Below are 19,449 nucleotides of genomic sequence, written 5' to 3'. Positions count from 1 at the left end.
CGCTATTACCGTCGGCCATTGCCATGTTGGAGGGATTTGCGGTTTGACACACACAATCTGTCTGAGCGCGTTATGAATGCACCTTCCTTGGCCAGCAAGTCCTGGGTTGGGACTCAAACCCACAGCTTCTGGCTCAGAGGAAGGGATGCTACCCACTGCGCCACAGGACCTGCTCACAGAGTTAGGGATAATATATTAACTTGGCTGTTCTCGTTTGACTTTTATAAAAAATTGCTCAGTGAAATGTGTTGGTGTTTATTCAAAGTGTAATTTCTGGAGCAGTGAGTGGGCCGCATGAGTGACCCTCCTTCATCTCAGTGAGCTACAAGATTGAAATTAGGCTTATTCACTAACCATGTCCCCATGAAGATGATTAAATATATTTAACACATGCCGAATATTTCAGAGCAAGTGACAGAAAATGCTTAAACGAGTTATGGAAAATGCTTAACCATTTATTTTATTCAATTTCTTTTAATTTAAAGTACCCAATTCATTTTTTTTCCAATTAAGGGCCAATTTATTGTGGCCAATCCACCTACCCTGCACATTTTTTGGGTTGAGGGGGTGGGATGCTTGCACACGCAGGGAGAATGTGGCTTAATCATTTATATAGTAATAGAACTATGAACTCCAAATGGTAAACTCAAAAGAAATATTTACACTTTGAACACAGAAGGAACGCACGGCTCTCACAGTCAATGTTGTGAGCAATCAGTATGCACCTGACTTCACTTGTCCTCGCTTCATGTGCAAATCGCTTCAGTCATTCCAGCAGGAAAAAAATTACACAGACGCAAGTCAGCAGAATGTTGCAACACTGCGTGTAGCAACGGTCAACAAAATGTTTCGTGGATCCCACTCATAGCACAGATGGACCGCAGGTTGCCCATTGCTGATCTGGAGTAATCTCAAAAGTGATGTCTTTAACGTGGTGGAAAGTCTCAAAACTTTTATATAAATGAACAGATCTTCCATGTGGCTGTTCACAATAAACCAGATGATATTGATTTAAAATTGCAAGGCTACTATAGTATAGGGAAGGACAGTAGCACAGTGGTTAGCACTGTTGCTTCACAGCTCCAGGGTCCCAGGTTCGATTCCCGGCTTGGGTCACTGTCTGTGCAGAGTCAGCATGTTATCCCTGTGTCTGTGTGGGTTTCCTCCGGGCGCTCCTGTTTCTTCCCACAAGTTCCAAAAGACGTGCTTGTTAGGTAATTTGGACATTCTGAATTCTCCCTTGGTGTACCCGAACAGGCGGCGGAATGTAGCGACTAGGGGCTTTTCACAGTAACTTCATTGCAATGACCACACAGGTTATTATTAGTATTATTATATGAAATGTTTTATTCTGTTGCTAAGGCGGGCCTGCGTTAAACAAGGCCTCTCCCTTTAAGATCAGAATATCTAATTGCTATGACTAAAAGTGTTGGTATGGTTTAGCTGATGACATTCTTGTCAGGCAGTCGCGGGTTCACGTCTGACTTCAGAACTTAAGCACTCAATGCCGGCTTCTTGCACTTCAGCGCAATATCGAAGGGAGTGTTGCAATGCTTGAGGTGCAATCCTTTGGTTGAGTCATCAAACCGATGCTCTGTCCATCTGCCAGCAATCCATCTGGATAGTCAGAGGCTTTTCCCCAAGGTAGAGGGGTCAATTACTCGGGGGCATAGGTTTAAGGTGCGAGGGGCAAGGTTTAGAGGAGATGTATGAGGCAAGTTTTTTTACACAGAGGGTAGTGGGTGCCTGGAACACGCTGCCGGAGGAGGTGGAAGCAGGGACGATAGTGACATTTAAGGGGCATCTTGACAAATACAAAAAAATGGTGAGCAGCATGGTAGCATTGTGGATAGCACAACTGCTTCACAGCTCCAGGGTCCCAGGTTCGATTCCGGCTTGGGTCACTGTCTGTGCGGAGTCTGCATATCCTCCCCGTGTGTGCGTGGGTTTCCTCCGGGTGCTCCGGTTTCCTCCCACAGTCCAAAGATGTGCAGGTTAGGTGGATTGGCCATGATAAATTGCCCTTAGTGTCCAAAATTGCCCTTAGTGTTGGGTGTGGTTACTGGGTTATAGGGATAGGGTGGAAGTGTTGACCTTGGGTAGGCTGCTCTTTCCAAGAGCCGGTGCAGACACGATGGGCCGAATGGCCTCCTTCTGCACTGTAAATTCTATGATAATCTATGATGAATAGGATGGGAATAGAGGGATATGGACCCAGGAAGTGTAGAAGATTTTAGTTTAGACGGGCAGCATGGTCGGCACGGGCTTGGAGGGCCGAAGGGCCTGTTCCTGTGCTGTACTTTTCTTTGTTCTTTGCTGAGGTGAATGTTACTTACTTGAAAAAGAGTAGTTGAGTTTTCCAAGCATTTTGGATAAAATGCAGTCCTCAAGCCAATACCACAGACACCCATTATTTGGTCATTGTTATTTATGGGGCTCTGTGCATGCAAATTGGGGGCCATGTTAATTGGCTTACATAAAAACAGCAACAATACTTCTAAAGTAATTATTTGCTTGTAAAGCATGTTTGGGCCGGTTGATGGATATGAAATTTATTGGATAAATGTAAGTTATTTCCCTGTTAAAACTGTCTGTGTTGAGTTTGCACTTTCTCCCCGTGTCAGCGTGGGTTTCCTCCGGGTACTCCGGTTTCCAAAGATGTGCAGGTTATATGGATTGGCCAGGCTAAATTGCCCCTGAGTGTCCCAAAAGGGTTAGGTGAGGCCACTGGGTAACGGGGATAGGGTGGAGGTGTGGGGTTATGTAGGGTGCTCTTTCCAAGAGCCGGTGCAGTCTCGATGGACCGAATGGCCTCCTTCTGCACTGTAAATTCTATGATTCTATGAAAACGTGGTCCGAGGTCACTAAGCATTTCATTGTTGTCAGGGCACTTTGCAAGTTGGAATGTGCTCGTCAGTTGCTGGCTGCATCTGCGGTACACCCAGCATTTTAAGATTGCTTTGCGTCTGTGAAACATGGTAACATCTGGGGCATGACACCCATCCAAATGTAGGGTTTTACTGTTTTTCAGATTGGTATGTGAGTTTCTGCAGAGGAATCAGAGACCTAATCTGCGATGTCTGTCTCAATAACAGATCCCGTTTACCAGCTGCCCAATTGAAGCCGACATCCACAATCACCCCCTGTTCCCAGAGAAATTCCCATTTCATTGACTGGATTCTTGCTGTCAGAGGTGTGTGAAACGTTTGTCTGTCTTCCCCCGCTCTAAATTGGATCAAAGGGAAGAGTGAGATATACGGGACTGGAGCGATTGCTGGCTAATTACCTTTTCACTGTTTTGCTACATGAACTCTATTTTTCCCACATAACAGCTTTTTATCTAGATTGTGCGTTTCGAGTCACCAAAGTTATTGCAAAACAATGCTAAGGCTTTAGGAGTTCATAATAATAATAATGCTAATCTTTATTATTGTCACAAGTAGGCTTACATTAACACTGCAATGAAGTTCCTGTGGAACGCCCCTAGTCGCCACATTCCGGCGCCTGTTCGGGTACACAGAGGGAGATTTAAAAAAAAAAAAAAATTTTTTTTTAGATTACCCAATTATTTTTTCCAATTAAGGGGCAATTTAGTGCGGCCAATCCACCTACTCTGCACATTTTTGGGTTGTGGGGGCAAAACCCACGCAGACATGGGGAGAATGTGCAAGCTCCACACGGACAGTGATCCAGGGTCGGGATTCGAACCCATGTCCTCAGCTCCGCAGTCCCAGTGCTATCCACTGCGCCACATGCCACCCGTCTTGCTGCATTTATACATGGACTGCTTCAGTATCTGAGTCACGAATTGTACTGAACATTGCGCAGTCATCAGCAAACATCCCCACATCTGATCTAATGATGGCAGGAACATCATTGATGAAGCAGCTGAAGATGATTGGTCCTAGCACACTACCCGGAGGAACTCCTGCACTGATGTTCCGGGACTCAAATGATTGACCCCCAACCACCACAACCATCTTCCTTTGTGTCAGGTGTGACTGCAACCAGTGGAGAGTTTTCCCCTGATTCCCACTGACTACAGTTTAGCTAAGGCTCCTTGATGCCATACACGGTCAAATGCTGCCTTGATGTCAAGGGCAGTCACACTCACCTCACCTCTGGAGTTCAGCTCTTTTGTCCATGTTTCAACCAGGGCTGTAATAAGGTCAGGGGCAGAGTGACCCTGGCGGAACCCAAACCGAGCATCAGTGAGCAGGTTATTGCACAGTCATGTTTAAAAGTTAAATATCTGTCAACAGGCTAGAGGCAGTAATTTAGGATTGGGTTCAACTTTGCTGATTTGGTTATGACTTCATATGATCTCTTTATTCGTGCCTGTGTTCTCACTGTAATACTCAGCAAATGTCATACATGTTAGAATTAATATTAGGATGTGTTTATTTTGAAATATTAACTTCGCTGCAGAGTACCAGGGTACTGTTTGTGTACCAGGGCTCAACCAGCTCTGGTTAGAAGCAATGTGGCATCTCAGGAGGAGGAGGCTGCCATCACAAAGCTTGGGTCTGACATGGCGTTGATTATAGCAGCAGCAGAATGGCAATCCAGATTTTCAAAATCCATGGACAACTTCAAACAGAATTATGCAATGCGGAGTTAATTAAAATGCTTACTGAGTGCAGAAAACTGTCTAAACACTCACATTGTAATTGTTGGGGAAGGAGCTTTGCAGGATTGCAGTTCCATCAGGAACGGTAAACAGCATACATAGATACATAGAAGATAAGAGCAGGAGGAGGCCATTTGGTCCTTCGAGCCTGCTCCGCCATTCATCGCGATCATGGATGATCATCCAACTCAATAGCCTAATCCTGCTTTCTCCCATAGCCTTCGATCCCATTCTCCCCAAGTGCTATATTCAGCCGCCTCTTGAATATATTCAAAGTTTTAGCATGAACTACTTCCTGTGGGAATGAATTCCACAGGCTCACCAGTCTGTGTGAAGAAATGTCTCCTTATGTCTGTCTGAAAGGGCTTACCCTGGATGTAGGATAGCTGGTCTGGCAGCATCTGTGGAGAGAGAATCAGAGTTAACATTCCGATCAATGGAGGTTAAGTCTGTTTCTATGATTCCGGAAGTGCTGAGTATTTCTAACATTTTCTGTTTCCTTTTCTCAGATTTCCAACATTGGCAGTGCTTAATACTTTCACAGATAGGCTGAAACTGAGACTGCAGCTGGCTTATAAACATGCCATTAGTTTACTGATTGAACACTGAAGCTTTTCTTCCCCACACTTGTCAACCGATTGTGCTTGACATGAACATTGGCATTTTTGGCAGGCCTGCCTGCCTACATAATTCAGACTGGGCTCCTCTCCAGTCCAGAAGTTCTTGCTCTGTGAGAATCCCTCCCCACAATAAGCAGAGGCTGGAAAACATTCCCCACTGGCGGCAAGAGTAACTTTGAGGACAAAAACAAAGGGGTTGTGAAGGGGTGGGAAAAGGTTCCAAGGAACGTGTGGGCAGCAGAGACACTTGAGGTTAAAGGGAAAGTGGGAAGCAGAGGAAGTGGAAATAGGTGGGCAAAGTGAATGGGGCGGTCAGGGCGGGGAGAAGGGCACTGAAGAGCAAATGGAAGTGCCAACTGGAGGCTAAAGTGGGAATGCAGTCAGAAGCCAAAGTATCTGGTTTGGGTTGAAAAAGTGAGGAGATCAGTGGCACTTTGGGCATGGCGGGAAGGAAGCTCAGAACAACACATTGAAATAGAATCATAGAATTTACAGTGCAGAAGAAGGCCATTCAGCCCATCGAGTCTACACTGGCCCTTGGAAGGAGCACCCTATTTAAGCACACACCCTGTCCCCTTAACTTAGTAACCCCCACCCAGTCTTTTGGACACCAAGGAGGAATTTAGCATAGACAATCCACCTAACCTGCGCATCTTTGGACTGTGGGAGGAAACCAGAGCACCTGGAGGAAACCCACGCAGACACGGGGAGAAAGTGCGAACTCCACACCGACAGTCACCCGAGACTGGAATTGAACCTGGGACCTTGGAGCGGTGAGGCAGCAGTGCTAACCACCGTGAGGAAAGACAACGTCTACATTAACGGAGGTGGCCGTCATTAACTGAGGAGATGCAGTGAAATCTGGAGGGACAGCATTAACTAATAGGGTGCAATGAATGAGACAGACAGGATAAGTTGAGGGTGTGGAGGTAAAGGAGATTGCCAGTATCAATTGGAAAAGAGGATTATGCAGAGACACTGTCACTCTAGGGGTGGAAGAACCCAAGGTTAAATTGAAGGCGATGAGAAAAAGTACCAGACAGAATTGGGGTAGGGTAAGAATCCCTATGTAACCAATAACATTTCAGGGTGAGAGAGGCTCTCCATGAAATATTTAATCTTGAATCCCTATGAACATGACCCAGTGAAGTTATAGTGCCTTACTGGGCTTCAGGAATTGGCTAGATTGTTGTGATATATTTTGGGAAAATTACCAATGTTCAAAATCAAAATATCACTAATTTGATTAGTAAAAAAAAATACATCTATCAACTGAAGTCTACAAATGCTTAAAATTAACCATCATGGGCAGCATGGTGGCGCAGTGGGTTAACACTGCTGCTTCATGGCGCCGAGGTCCCAGGTTCGATCCCGGCTCTGGGTCACTGTCCATGTGGAGTTTGCACATTCTCCCCGTGTCTGCGTGGGGTTCGCCCCCACAACCCAAAGATGTGCAGGTTAGGTGGATTGAACATGCTAAATTGCCCCTTAATTGGAAAACAAAAATAATTAGGTACTCAAAATTTATATTTTAAAAAATTAATTGGAAAAAAAAATTAACCATCATGTATAACCCATTATGCTACTGAAAGAAAAAGAAAACAGTGACCGTTGCCTGGTCAATTACATATTTATGTGTCAGCACTTGTATTTCCCCCTTCCAGTTTTTCTGCATTAATGTTTTTATTTGCCTCCAATAAAGTTAAGGTACTTCATCATCATACCTTTAACTTACAAAGCCAATGCACCGGCTGGCTTTCAAAAACCAGACTTATAATTGCACTGTCTTTATGCCCGCACCGTTTTGGGCATCAATTTTACTTTTCACTTTTTGATAGTTTCAGTTTTTATTAGTTTACAAAATTGACATGTAACATTTAAGAGATGTGGGCTTCACTGGCTAGACCAGCATTTATTGTCCATCCTATGTCGCCCTTGAGAAGGTGGTGGTGAGCTGCTTTCTTCAACTGCTGCAGACTTTGTAGTGTAGGTACATCTGCTGCTAGGGAGGGCATTTCAATACATTGACCCAACGACGGTGGAGGAACGGCCGATATATTTCCAAGTCAGAAGGGTAAATGACTTGGAGGGTGAACTTCCAGGAGGTGGTGTTCCCATGATGTATGGGTTCACCTCCTGACAGCCTGAACCTTGCAGCTTTCTGGGGTGTTTTAGAAATGCAAGTTGCTCTTTTTGTTCAGATAGAAAAGAAAGAGTGTGCTTATTGTTGCTCATCCGGTTTATCCAGTCATTGGGCTGGTTTAGCTCACTTGGCTAGACAGCTGGTTTGTGATGCAGAACAAGGCCAGCTGGGTGGTATCAATTCCTGTACCAGCTGAGATTATTCATGAAGGCTGTGCCTTCTCAACCTTGCTCCTAGCCTGAGGTGTGGTGATACTCAGGTTAAACCACCACCAGTCAGCACACTCCCTCAATGGAGAAAGCAGCCTATGGTCATCTGGGACTATGGTGACTTTACCTCTACTTCTCATCCGAGTTTTGAAATGCCCCAACCTATCTCAGTGCTCTCCTCTGCCCGAACCCTCCAAGATATCTGCACTCTAGTAATTCTGTTCTCGTCTGCATTCCCAATTTTTATTGTTTGTCCGTACCTTCAGCTGCCTGGGTGTGGTGAAGGATTGACATAGAATTTAGTCATAGAGGTCTCAGCACATGACTTGCCCCCGACATAGTCGGCCAACACATCCATCATTGTGACGGCCTTCCTACAAGCAATTGGAAAGCAAAAATACTCATTACCCAATTGGATGATGCTTGACTTAAGTCACACAGCCTCCCCTCACACCCCTCACCACCCCCTCCCCATTTTTAATACTGCAGTTACTTGTGAAGAGAAATGTTAAAAGAAAAATGACAAAAGAAAACATTTTTATTAATGTCCTAATGATTTTTCTCCGGGGTTGCACACAACAGACTGGTGTCCTGGAGGTGGATCTCCAATTCCTGAAGACACTGGACAGATCCTAGGGGTTGGGGGCGTTGGCAGGCCAAGCCTGCCCTACACTCTGGAATGACGCTGCCACCCGCCTTTTCTTCTTTGACACAACTCCTTACACTTCCTTAGTTAGGCCACACTTGGAGTATAGTGTTCAATTCTGGTCGCCACACTACCAGAAGGATGTGGAGGCTTTAGCGAGGGTGCAGAGGAGATTTACCAGGATGTTGCCTGGTATGGAGGGCATTAGCTATGAGGAGCAGTTGAATAAACTCGGTTTGTTCTCACTGGAACGATGGAGGTTGAGGGGCGACCTGATAGAGCAGGGGTGGGCAAACTTTTCCGTGCAAGGGCCGCATTCAGAAATTCACAATTCACAAAGGGCCGCATAGTATATTAAGTAAAATAATTACTTCACCCGGTTATGATTCTGGGCGCCTCATATAGAACATAGAACAGTACAGCACAGAACAGGCCCTTCGGCCCTCGACGTTGTGCCAAGCAATGATCACCCTACTCAAGTCAACGTATCCACCCTATACCAGTAAGTAACCCAACAGCCCCCCCCCCCCACCCATTAACCTTTTAAAAAAAAAATTTTAAAAAAAATAAAAAATTTTTCTTTAAAAAATTTTTTTTTTTTTTTTTTAAATGACTTGGTGGGCCGCAGAAATACCTTTGGCGGGCCGCATGCGGCCCGCGGGCCGTAGTTTGCCCACCCCTGTGATAGAGGTTTACAAAATTATGAGGGGCATAGACAGAGTGGATCATCAGAGGCTTTTTCCCAGGGTAGAGGGGTCAATTACTACGGGGTATAGGTTTAAGGTGCGAGGGGCAATGTTTAGAGGAGATGTACGAGGCAAGTGTTTTTACACAGAGGGTAATGGGTGCCGGGAACTCGCTGACGGAGGTGGTGGTGGAAGCAGGGACGATAGTGACATTTAAGGGACATCTTGACAAATACATGAATAGGATGGGAATAGAGGGGTATGGACCCAGTAACTGCAGAAGATTTTAGTTTAGACGGGCAGCATGGTCGGCACAGGCTTGGAGGGCCGGAGGGCCTGTTCCTGTGCTGTACTTTTCTTTGTTCTTTATTCCCTCTTCAAGTTGGCTTCAGGGTGTCAAATATTGGCAAATACTCCTGTAAAGTGGCTGCATCATGTCGAAAGTTGCTCTGTCAGTACAAGTTGTTGTTGTTGTGCATTAGCATTCCTTGCTTGGTGGGCAAATGGTGGGATTTTGGTTGTGTGCCTGTGGTTGGAGGGTTCTGGAAGCGAGTTTCCGCCTGCCTGGCACTTTAATGGGAAACCCTCAGCCCCCCACCCACCCACACACACACACACACGGCAGGCTCCCCCCCCCCCCCCCCCCGGGCAGGCTCCCAGTCCCTATCCGTCATGAGCAATTGGGGAGGGTGACGTTTTAACCTCTAATCCGCCCAGAAGGTAAACGTTTGTGTCCATTGCCCGCGAGTATAAACACACCTCCAGGTTGTGCTCCTGACTTCTTGAACTCTCCTGTTGAGGGAGAACCTCCCCAGTGGCTGTAGGTAAGGCTTTGTTTTCACTCTGATGCGAATTGGGGAATATTGGCGGTGGTTACTGGGCAGAGGAGAAAAGAACCGGAGGGGACGGCAGGGAGGTGTAACCTGACAGGACTGTTGTTGTTGTTGTTGTCAAACTTCAGGGTGATTGACAGAAAAAAAGTTATTTTTCGTCAGTCTCGCAATTGCACGAACTCCTTGGCAGAGTTGAGAGTATTAGGATTGGATATCTTTGCGTTTCAATCTCATAAAAGACAGTCCATTGGAGGAGATCAGGAGGCGCCCACAGAGTTACGGGGTAAGCGGGAATTCATGCGGGGGCGGAGGCGGGGGGGGGGGGGGGGGGGGTATTTGCGCCATACGGCGGGAGCGGAGAGCCGGCGGAGGGGGGTATTTGCGCCATACGGCGGGGGCGGAGAGCCGGCGGAGGGGGGTATTTGCGCCATACGGCGGGAGCGGAGAGCCAGCGGGAGCGGGGGGGATTTACGCCGGTGCAGTTGTACCTTCTGGTGATCGGCCGTCAGAACAATTTCTGGCGCAGAAGATCGCAGTCCGCCACATTGGCATACACTGGGATGTATCGGGATACACTGGGATGTATATTGGGATACACTGGGATGTATTGGGATACACTGGGATGTATATTGGGATGTATATTGGAATACACTGGGATGTATATTAGGTTATACTGGGATGTATATTGGGATGTACATTGTGATACACTGGGATGTATTGGGATGTATACCGAGTGGGATACATTCGGGTGTATATTGGGATGAACTGGGATGTATATTGGGATACGTTGTGATGTATATTAGGTTATACTGGGATGTATATTGGGATGTACATTGTGATACATTGGGATACACTGGAATGCATTGGGATGTATATTGGGATGTACATTGGGGTACACAGTAATGTATATTGGGATACACTGGGATGTATATTGGGTTACACGGATGTATTGGGGATGTATATTGGGATGTATATTGGGATACACTGGGATGTATTGGGGATGTATATTGGGATACACTGGGATGTATTGGGGATGTATATTGGGATACACTGGGATGTATATTGGGATACACTGGGGTGTATATTGGGATGTACATTGGGATACACTGGGATATACATTGGGATACACTGGGATGTATACTGAGATACACTGGGATGTAATGGGATGTACACTGGGATGTATACTGGGATGTACACGGATTTACGTTGGGATACACTGGGATTTATACTGGGATACACTGGGATGTACATTGGGATACACTGGGATGTATTGGGATACAATGGGATGTATTGGGATACACTGGGATGTACATGGGGATACGCTGGGATGTACACTGGGATACACCAATGTATTGGGATACACTGGGTGTACATGGGGATACACTGGGATGTACATTGGGATACACTGGAATGTATTGGGATACACTAGGATACATGTACATGGAGATACACTGTGATGTACATTGGGATACACTGGGATGTACATTGGGATACACTGCGATGTATTGCGATACAATGGGGTGTACATAGGGATACACTGCAATGTATTGGGATACACTGGGATGTACATGGGGATACACTGGTGTGTACAATGGAATACACTGGGGTGTACACTGGGATGTACATGGGGGTACACTGGGATGTACACTGGGATGTACATGGGGATACACTGGGGTGTACATTGGAATACACTGGGGTGGACGTGGGGATACACTGGGATGTACACTGGGATGTACATGGGGATACACTGGGATGTACGCTGGGATGTACATTGGGATGTACACTGGGATGTACATGGGGATACACTGGGATGTACATGGGGATACACTGGGATGTACATGGGGATACACTGGGATGTACACTGGGGTGTACATTGGGACACACTGGGATGTACATGGGGATAAACTGGGATGTACACTGGGATACACTGGGATGTACATGGGGATACACTGGGATATACATGGGGATACACTGGGATGTAAATTGGGATGTACACTGGGATGTACATGGGGATACACTGGGATGTACATGGGGATACACTGGGATGTACATGGGGATTCACTGGGATGTACATGGGAATACACTGGGATGTACATGGGGATACAGTGGGATGTACACGGGGATACACTGGGATGTACACGGGGATACACTGGGATGTACACTGGGATGTACACTGGGATGTACATGGGGATACACTGGGATGTACACTGGGATGCACTGACATGTACATGGGGATACACTGGGATGTACATTGGGATACACTGGGATGTACATGGGGATAAACTGGGATGTACACTGGGATGTACATGGGGATACACTGGGATGTACATGGGGATACGCTGGGATGTAAATTGGGATGTACACTGGGATGTACATGGGGATACACTGGGATGTACATGGGGATACACTGGGATGTACATGGGGATACATTGCCTCCTCTCTGTGTCTCTGATTAAACCCCGCGCCCGGGGGGACACCACGATTCGCTTTTGCGATGGAAATTGCGGAAAGTGTCGGTGGAAATGGATCTTTTATTTTGTGTCTTTCCCTCGCGTCAGGGGTGCAGATTTGAGAAACTTTGCCGAATCCCCGCCCGCTAAATTCTGTCGCATCTCCTCCTCTTGCGATGCGACAAAACTTGTGACGCCGCAAAATCTCGTATTTCAGACGCACCAAAAATGCGACGTCCCACCGACCGGAGCGCAAATTGCAACTTAGTCGCCATCTTAAACCCCCCCACCCCCCCGGGTTTTCCGGAGCTGCTGCTTCCCCCAATGTGTGTGTTTGACCTGTAACAGCCCCCCCCCCCCCCCTCCCCGGGCAGGAGGGGCCGCTCAGCTGGGACTAATGGCGCAAGAGGAAGCTTTCCGCCGCCGCAAACTCAACTTCAACGAGGACGAGACGGAAATCCTGATCCGGGAGGTGACCCTGCACCAGGACCAGCTGTTCGGCCGGGGGGACACCAAACTTGCCCCTGGGGCCAAAAACAAGACCTGGCACTCCATCCTGGCCAAGGTCAACGCGGTGTCCAAGTGCACTAGGGACATAGGCGACATTAAGAAAAGGTGGTACGACATGTGCCACCGGACCAAGGACAAGGTCATCAAGTTGGCGCAGGAGGCGATGCAGAGCGAGAGGATCGCCCAGCGGGAGGCCAGCCTGGGCGTTGTTGACCGCGATCCAGCAGGACCCAGCACCAGCAACGACAGCAGCGAACCCAGTACCAGCAGCGCCAGCCAGGATGGCAGTACGGGCAGAAACAGCGGGCAACCTGCGTTCTCCGGCCAGCGGAGGACGCCGGTGCTACCCCAACAGGTGGCTTGGCACACTCGGCAGGTGGCGGTGCAACCATTGGCAGACCTCCAAGCCCCGGCGCAGTGGCCGCCGGTGCTGCTGTTCACACTGGGCCCAAATGCGACACGGGACAACATCATTCAGGAGAAACCCCGAGACCAACAATCCAACAACAGTCTTGATGGTGAGTGGCCTCTCTACCTCCAGTTCATAGGCAGCACTGTCGATCGACCCACGCCGCCATTAAGATAACCAGTTGATAACCCTATACCTGTTTTTGGTCTAATCCTTTACAGTCCAGAACACAACAAAAAGTCATCACAGTTTGGCTATTGTACAGATCAGAGGTAGTCAAAAGGACAGGTCGCAGTCCAAATCTTGCAACTTTGTTTTTTTTTTGGCGGCCACAGAGTTTTCCTAATTTCTCTCGGCTCTGTGTCTTCCCAAGATTTTTTTTTCCCTCTCTAAAATTCTCTGCACCAGGTATTATTTTTTCATCACCGAAGATGTCCGTGCAACTCATTACACTGGCCTGGGCCACTGCTTCACAACAAGCTACTGAAGGATATGCTCGTAATCCCAGCTTTGCAGAAGCAGTTCAAGTTGAAACTTCTCTCTGGGAAATTACGCGGACATCGTGCTCCACATCAGAGCCCGTAACTCACTGAACTACCAATGTCAGTGTTGCTTTTCAAAACTAACCTCTACATTTTTTTTACCTTTCCCAGCTTATTTCTCTTTCTCCACGTTAAGTTTAAAACCAAGCCCATTCTCGTTCTGCTGGATTTTCTTTGCACGTAACCACTTTGTTTAGTATCTGGGAAGTTTAATAAATAACGTTCTGGAAAGAAAGGGGGAAGGGGAAACATGGGAAAAACTAAAAATGGGGGGGGGGGGGGGACTAACATAGCACATCTTATGGTATATGTAATAGAGAGATCGTTTCTGTTCCGTCTCCATTTCCTAATTTTTGTGCCACAAATAAAGTAAGGAATTGGGCCAGACTTTCCTGTTCAAACAACAAGGGGGCTAATGGCACTCGCTATTACACACAAATGGTACAGCATCTTCAGGTTCAGGAGATGCACAGTTGCTTGTTCTGTTCAGTCAGGCTCATCACACCTTTCTTCCTTTGCTGCAACATTATCAGCTCACACTTTCATCAATTGTTCTCAAAGTTAAACACGCACAAGCAAGTGTTAACTAATGGTAGATGCCATTAGATGACCTGCTGCAACAGAATCTGGATCAAAAAGGATAACCCGTTTTGCTAAGTGCTTGAATCCTAGGCTTGTGTTTTGGAGCAATCATACGGACTTCAAGAAAAATCTTAACTGGCTACCTCTGAGTAGGGACATTGTGCATGTTAGGGGGACAGTGTCTTTTCATGTTCACGTTATATGTCCAACAGAAACCATTGTCGAAGTGAAACGGGAAGACATTGGTCCAAACTTTGATGTGGGGGATTATTCTTCACCAGACATTGTATCACCACGGACTCTTCCAGGAGAAAGCCCGTTCCGGCCTCAAGGGAAACGAGTACGTAAGCAAGTTTCCGAGGAAGAACTATTGGGTGTCCAGGAACAACACAACGTGTTGCTCGGAGACGGCAATGAGGAGCTACATGGCATCAGACAGGAATTAAGAGAGCTTCGGGGTGATCTTCAAGAGTTGGCTGCAGGCATCAGGCAACCCCTGGAGAGGCTAGCAGATTGCATGCAGGCTCTCCTCCCATTGTTACAGCATCCGCCTGGGTCTCGAATGGTGGAGATGACTGACTCGTTCACGCAACTCAATGAAGAAGAAACCACGGGGTTTGGCGAGTCACCGTCCCACAGTCGACGGAGTGGGCGCAAAATATGTAAACGGCCAAAGTTGGAAGTGTAATTGGTTCGTCTTAGACCTGCGGAATTCTGCTTCATTCATTTCCACCTTTGGTTTGGGCCAAGAATTGCATGTCTCTACTTGACTGCATAACCCAGTCTAGTGATTCCTGAAAGTAAGTCTCTCCTTGACTGCACAACCCAGTCTAGCGATCCCTGAAAGTGTTCAACACTTGATTCTGCACGAGGTATTTTGGGCCTGGGTGTATTGCAGGCCTGTCCATTTGCGTTAGCGATGCTGATAATTTGAGGTAAATTAATTAAATTTATCACCCAGTAGCATTTTGGCAACACGTAAAGCACGTTTGGATAATGTGTCGTTCTCTGTAGCATATTGGCACCAATATGCTAAATATGTTTTGTAACACTACTGATGAATGAAATGTAAATCATTTTGAGTAGTTCTTAACACTGTTTAAAGAGTGAAGTTCATCTAAAATGGTATTGTGTTCACTGTGGGAGCAATAGCTACCGGAATGCCTCTGAAACAAGTGACTTAACATCCCGAAGCTGGAGATGGGAAATAGAGTCAATAAATATTAAAAATCAAACTACATTCAGCTACCTAGAATCCCTACACTGCAGAAGGAGGCTATTCGGCCAATGGAGTCTACTCCAAAAGAGTACCCCATCCAACTGTTGGATACTAAAGGGCAATTTAGCGTGGCCAATATACTTAACCTGCACATCTTTGGACTGTGGGAGGAAACCGGAGCACCCGGAGGAAACCCATGCAGACACGGGGAGAACGTGCAAACGCTACACAGTCATCCAAGGCCGGAATCGAGCCCGGGTCCCTGGTGCAGTGAGGCCTGCAATACAAGCTAAGTACAAATGGGTCCCAGGATAATGAGCATCACGGTTTTATTTCAATTTGTTGACGCAGCAATTGTAAAACCTTTACTGGCCATAAACTACCAAATTGATGTTATTGGCTTGATTTTTAATTCAAACATTGACATTTTCAGTGTTATTTTGGATTTAGTTTGGCAACATTTAACTATATAAATTGGAAATTTACAAAAATCTTTATTGTCACAAGTAGGCTTACATTAAAACTGCAATGAAGTTATGTGAAAAGCCCCTAGTCGCCACATTCTGGCGTTTGTTCGGGTACACAGAGGGAGAATTCAGAACGTCCAAATTACCTAACAGCACGTCTTTCGGGACTTGTGGGAGGAAACCGGAGCACCCGGAGGAATCCCACGCACACATCGGGAGAGCGTGCAGACTCCGCACAGACAGTGACCCAAGCCAGGAATCGAACCTGGGACCCTGGCGCTGTGAAGCAACAGTAACCCACTGTGGGGGTGGGGTAACTGAAAAAATAAGCACCCTGACCGAAATTTAGAAATGTTTTCAGCAATTATCACCCCCCCCCCCCCCCCCCCCCCCCCCCCCATTAAGAAGTACCATTAATCAAAAGCTCTGATGTTCCTAGCTATGTCTCGGATGTATTTTTCCAACCAGGCCAACAATTACCGTGACTGTCTTTCGGCTCTGAAATGTTTGGTGTCATTTATATTTATTTTACCAAGGAAAGCATTGTAAAAAATATTATAGTAAAAACAGAAAAGGAGACCTTTTTTTAAAAAAAAAAGGTGCATGTTTTAATTTTATACACTAAAACCTAAGCTAATTGAACTTGTAGGTTAAGTCCTGTCTAGTCTCTGAATAACAAAATCTCTCCTCATTAGTACTGGACCTAGATGTATGCCTGAACAATGCAGCAATCATAAATAAGTGTGTTAGGTGTTGTGTCTGTGTTGCAAGAGTGCACCATTTTGTAATGGCATTAATTGGGAACCAAGCTGACATGATTGATTTTAGTGAGATTCAAACTCTTGTGGAATAGCCGTGATCACCGCTGTAATTGCCTCCTTATTGTGTATCATGACGATAACAATGACCGTTTCACAAATTGCAGCGATTTATACATCAAAATCAAGGTTCAATTGAAACGAAGAAAGAAAATGCTGGAGGGGCTGGAAAGCTGAAAGCAGACATAGAAAATGCTGACGATGCTCAGCAGGTCAGGCAACAACTGTGGAGGGAGAACCCCGTAACATTTTGAGTCCATTACCTTCCGTCTGATGACATTATTATTTAGGTTTAGCTGCCTGGCCCGAAGCATTGGGCCTCCCTCCCTAAAATCTCTCCCCTTCTCTTTCCTCCTTTTAAGACCCTACTTCATTGACCAAGCATTTAATCGTCTGCCCTAATATCTCTTTTATTTGACAATGCTCCTGTGCTTTTGGATGTCCAAGATGTGACAGGTGCTGTATAAATGCAAGTTGTTGTTATAAGTACAAGATCAAGCTTTGGAACATATATATATTGGTATTTGCCAGTGACGTCCTGGTTGATTTAGATCGTGTTAAAAGAGGATTCTCCAAGAGTTATGAGACCAAATCTACCATGTATCAAAATAATGTGACCAAAAGACAGTTTTACTGAAAAGAAATCCCACTGTATTTTACTGTCTGTTATTGTGTTGTGCAATAGGCTTTATCTCAATTGAGTAGCTACTCTGTTTTCTACCCATTTAACTGCAAAACAATGACTCTTCACTCTTAACAATGTCTAGACAGATTAATTTAAAACACACACCTGGCTTTTATGTTGGAGAGTTTTTTTGTTTTTCTTCCATATTGAGGAAATGGCCAACTAATAATAATCTTTATTATTGCCACAAGTCGGCTTAACACTGCAATGGTTACTGTGAAAATCCCAAGTCTCCACACTCCGGCGCCTGTTCGGGTACACAGAGGGAGAATTCTGAATGTCCACTTCACCTAACAAGCACGTCTTTTTTGACGGGGGACTTGTGGGAGGAAACCGGAGCACCCGGAGGAAACCCACGCAGACACGGGGAGAACGTGCAGACTCCTCACCGACAGTGACCCACGTGGGAATGGAACCTGGGACCCTGACGCTGTGAAGCAAGAGTGCTAACCACTGTGCTGCCCTTTGGTTATCTCTTGGTCACTGCCAATGCTACCGTGTAGCTGGCCACAAAGAGATGCAGGTTAACCCAAAATTCATGACTTTTCCTTTCTCCATTTTTTGTTTTGAAGTACCTTTTTCCAACAGTACCCATTGTAAGCTAAAGACTTGGGATGTGGGCCACGTGGATGGCCCACATTATATCATAGCTTTGCCACTCTGCATTTAATACAAAAATCCTATTTAGCCGACATTAGTACGGAACCACCAGTGGGTGAACCTTGACTTAGATTTAACATAAGTTTAATGGAAAGATTTCACATCACAAAGGTGATGTTAGAGTGGATGGTGTAATTAACACAATATCACAGACCTGAGTCAGGCTGTTTGAAAAATATGCAAAAAAAACCTTTATATTGCTGCTGCTGAACCATTTTTTAAAATGTTTCTCTTTGAAAACAGAATAGTTTTACATTAGCTGTTTATTCCCGGTCAACGCTAACCCGCTTTAAAGGTTTAGGGTGAGCAATTGGGGTTGTTTGTGTCTGTTTTTAGGCACTGCAAATGCCCTTGGGAGCTCTAAAATGTCGCACTGCAGCACGGGTGTCCACTTTTGGAGCACATTGTGGCAGGTACCATACTGGTGAGAGTGATGGCACACAATGCAGACACAATGTGTCACGAGGTCCGTCAACATTCAATGCTCGTTCGATACGATGCAACTTTGGATCATGGCAAGAAGTCTTACAACACCACGTTAAGTCCAACAGGTTTATTTGGAATCATGAGCTTTCGGAGCGCAGCTCCTTCACCAGGTGAGTGAAGAGGTAGGTCACACAAACACAGCACTTTGCATCACGACCTCCATCTAATACCCCCTTGTAACATCACACAGTTGCACAGGTGCTGAGCAGCAGGAAGGAACCCTGCCTCCCACCAGCACTATTTAACTTGATCACCACAACTTTCAGGATAGTTTCTGATTGATTTTCATCTGGTTATTGCCGTGATTCTTTTAAGTGCTTGGATCTTTTGTACAGTTGTTAAAAGTTACAAAAATCTCCAGAGTGTGGTGAGGCTGCTGCCGAAGGAGCTTTTTTTTTGCTGACTTCAAGGTTTCCACACAAAGCAGTTGCTTCGAGACACGGGTGTGCGAGTAGGAATTCCCGTTGGAATTCGGCATGACTTGAAGAATGAACAGACGGGGACATTGCAAAGCTGGACAAACTTCTGGTGTTGCACGTCAACGCTGCTCTATACTGCAATCGAAAGGGATTGCGCTCTCTCAATGTTCAACCATAGAAAGTTAATAGCTGGCGTCCAGACAGCATTCATTTAGCCACTGTCTACTGTCTCAGTGCGATTTGGACCACAATGCCCAGGCAAACCAAAGGCGGGCTACTGAGCCACAAGGGCTGTTCGCTAACAACATGATTGATGACTCCCAGTGTGCAACCCCTTGTGCACTTGATCCCTTCGAGCAAATTAATGTCAGCTATGAGTCCTGATTCATGGAAATATTTGGACGGTGAGTCACGGGGTGTGGTGAGTTGAACAGT

At 46.1% G+C, this 19,449-nt stretch overlaps 1 protein-coding gene and 1 long non-coding RNA gene across 3 annotated transcripts in view; one reads left to right on the top strand and one right to left on the bottom strand.

Annotated features, from left to right (window-relative positions):
* Window positions 1–4,916: 4,916 nt before the first annotated feature.
* On the bottom strand, window positions 4,917–9,838 carry LOC119978224. The gene is made up of 3 exons (XR_005463403.1): window positions 9,694–9,838; window positions 7,863–7,976; window positions 4,917–5,031 (listed from the first exon to the last, which is right to left on the bottom strand). It is a non-coding gene; the product is annotated as an uncharacterized LOC119978224 (long non-coding RNA).
* The window catches only part of zc3h7a (zinc finger CCCH-type containing 7A), a 115,691-nt gene continuing 105,979 nt past the window's right edge, over window positions 9,738–19,449 (top strand). Inside the window, exon 1 of one of the 2 annotated variants that reach the window (XM_038819672.1) lies at window positions 9,738–9,758. Coding sequence is in view for 1 of the 2 variants with exons in the window: in XM_038819668.1 (XP_038675596.1) it covers window positions 12,615–13,245 (631 nt within the window). In the remaining variant the exon portion in view is untranslated. Of the gene's footprint in view, window positions 9,759–12,583; window positions 13,246–19,449 lie in introns of those variants that run through there. The other variant, XM_038819668.1, reaches the window with a different exon arrangement.

This window comes from Scyliorhinus canicula, chromosome 15 (genome assembly GCF_902713615.1).
Source record: "Scyliorhinus canicula chromosome 15, sScyCan1.1, whole genome shotgun sequence".
In the NCBI taxonomy this organism is placed as follows: domain Eukaryota; kingdom Metazoa; phylum Chordata; class Chondrichthyes; order Carcharhiniformes; family Scyliorhinidae; genus Scyliorhinus; species Scyliorhinus canicula.
This window is presented reverse-complemented; position numbering and strand designations above follow the sequence as displayed.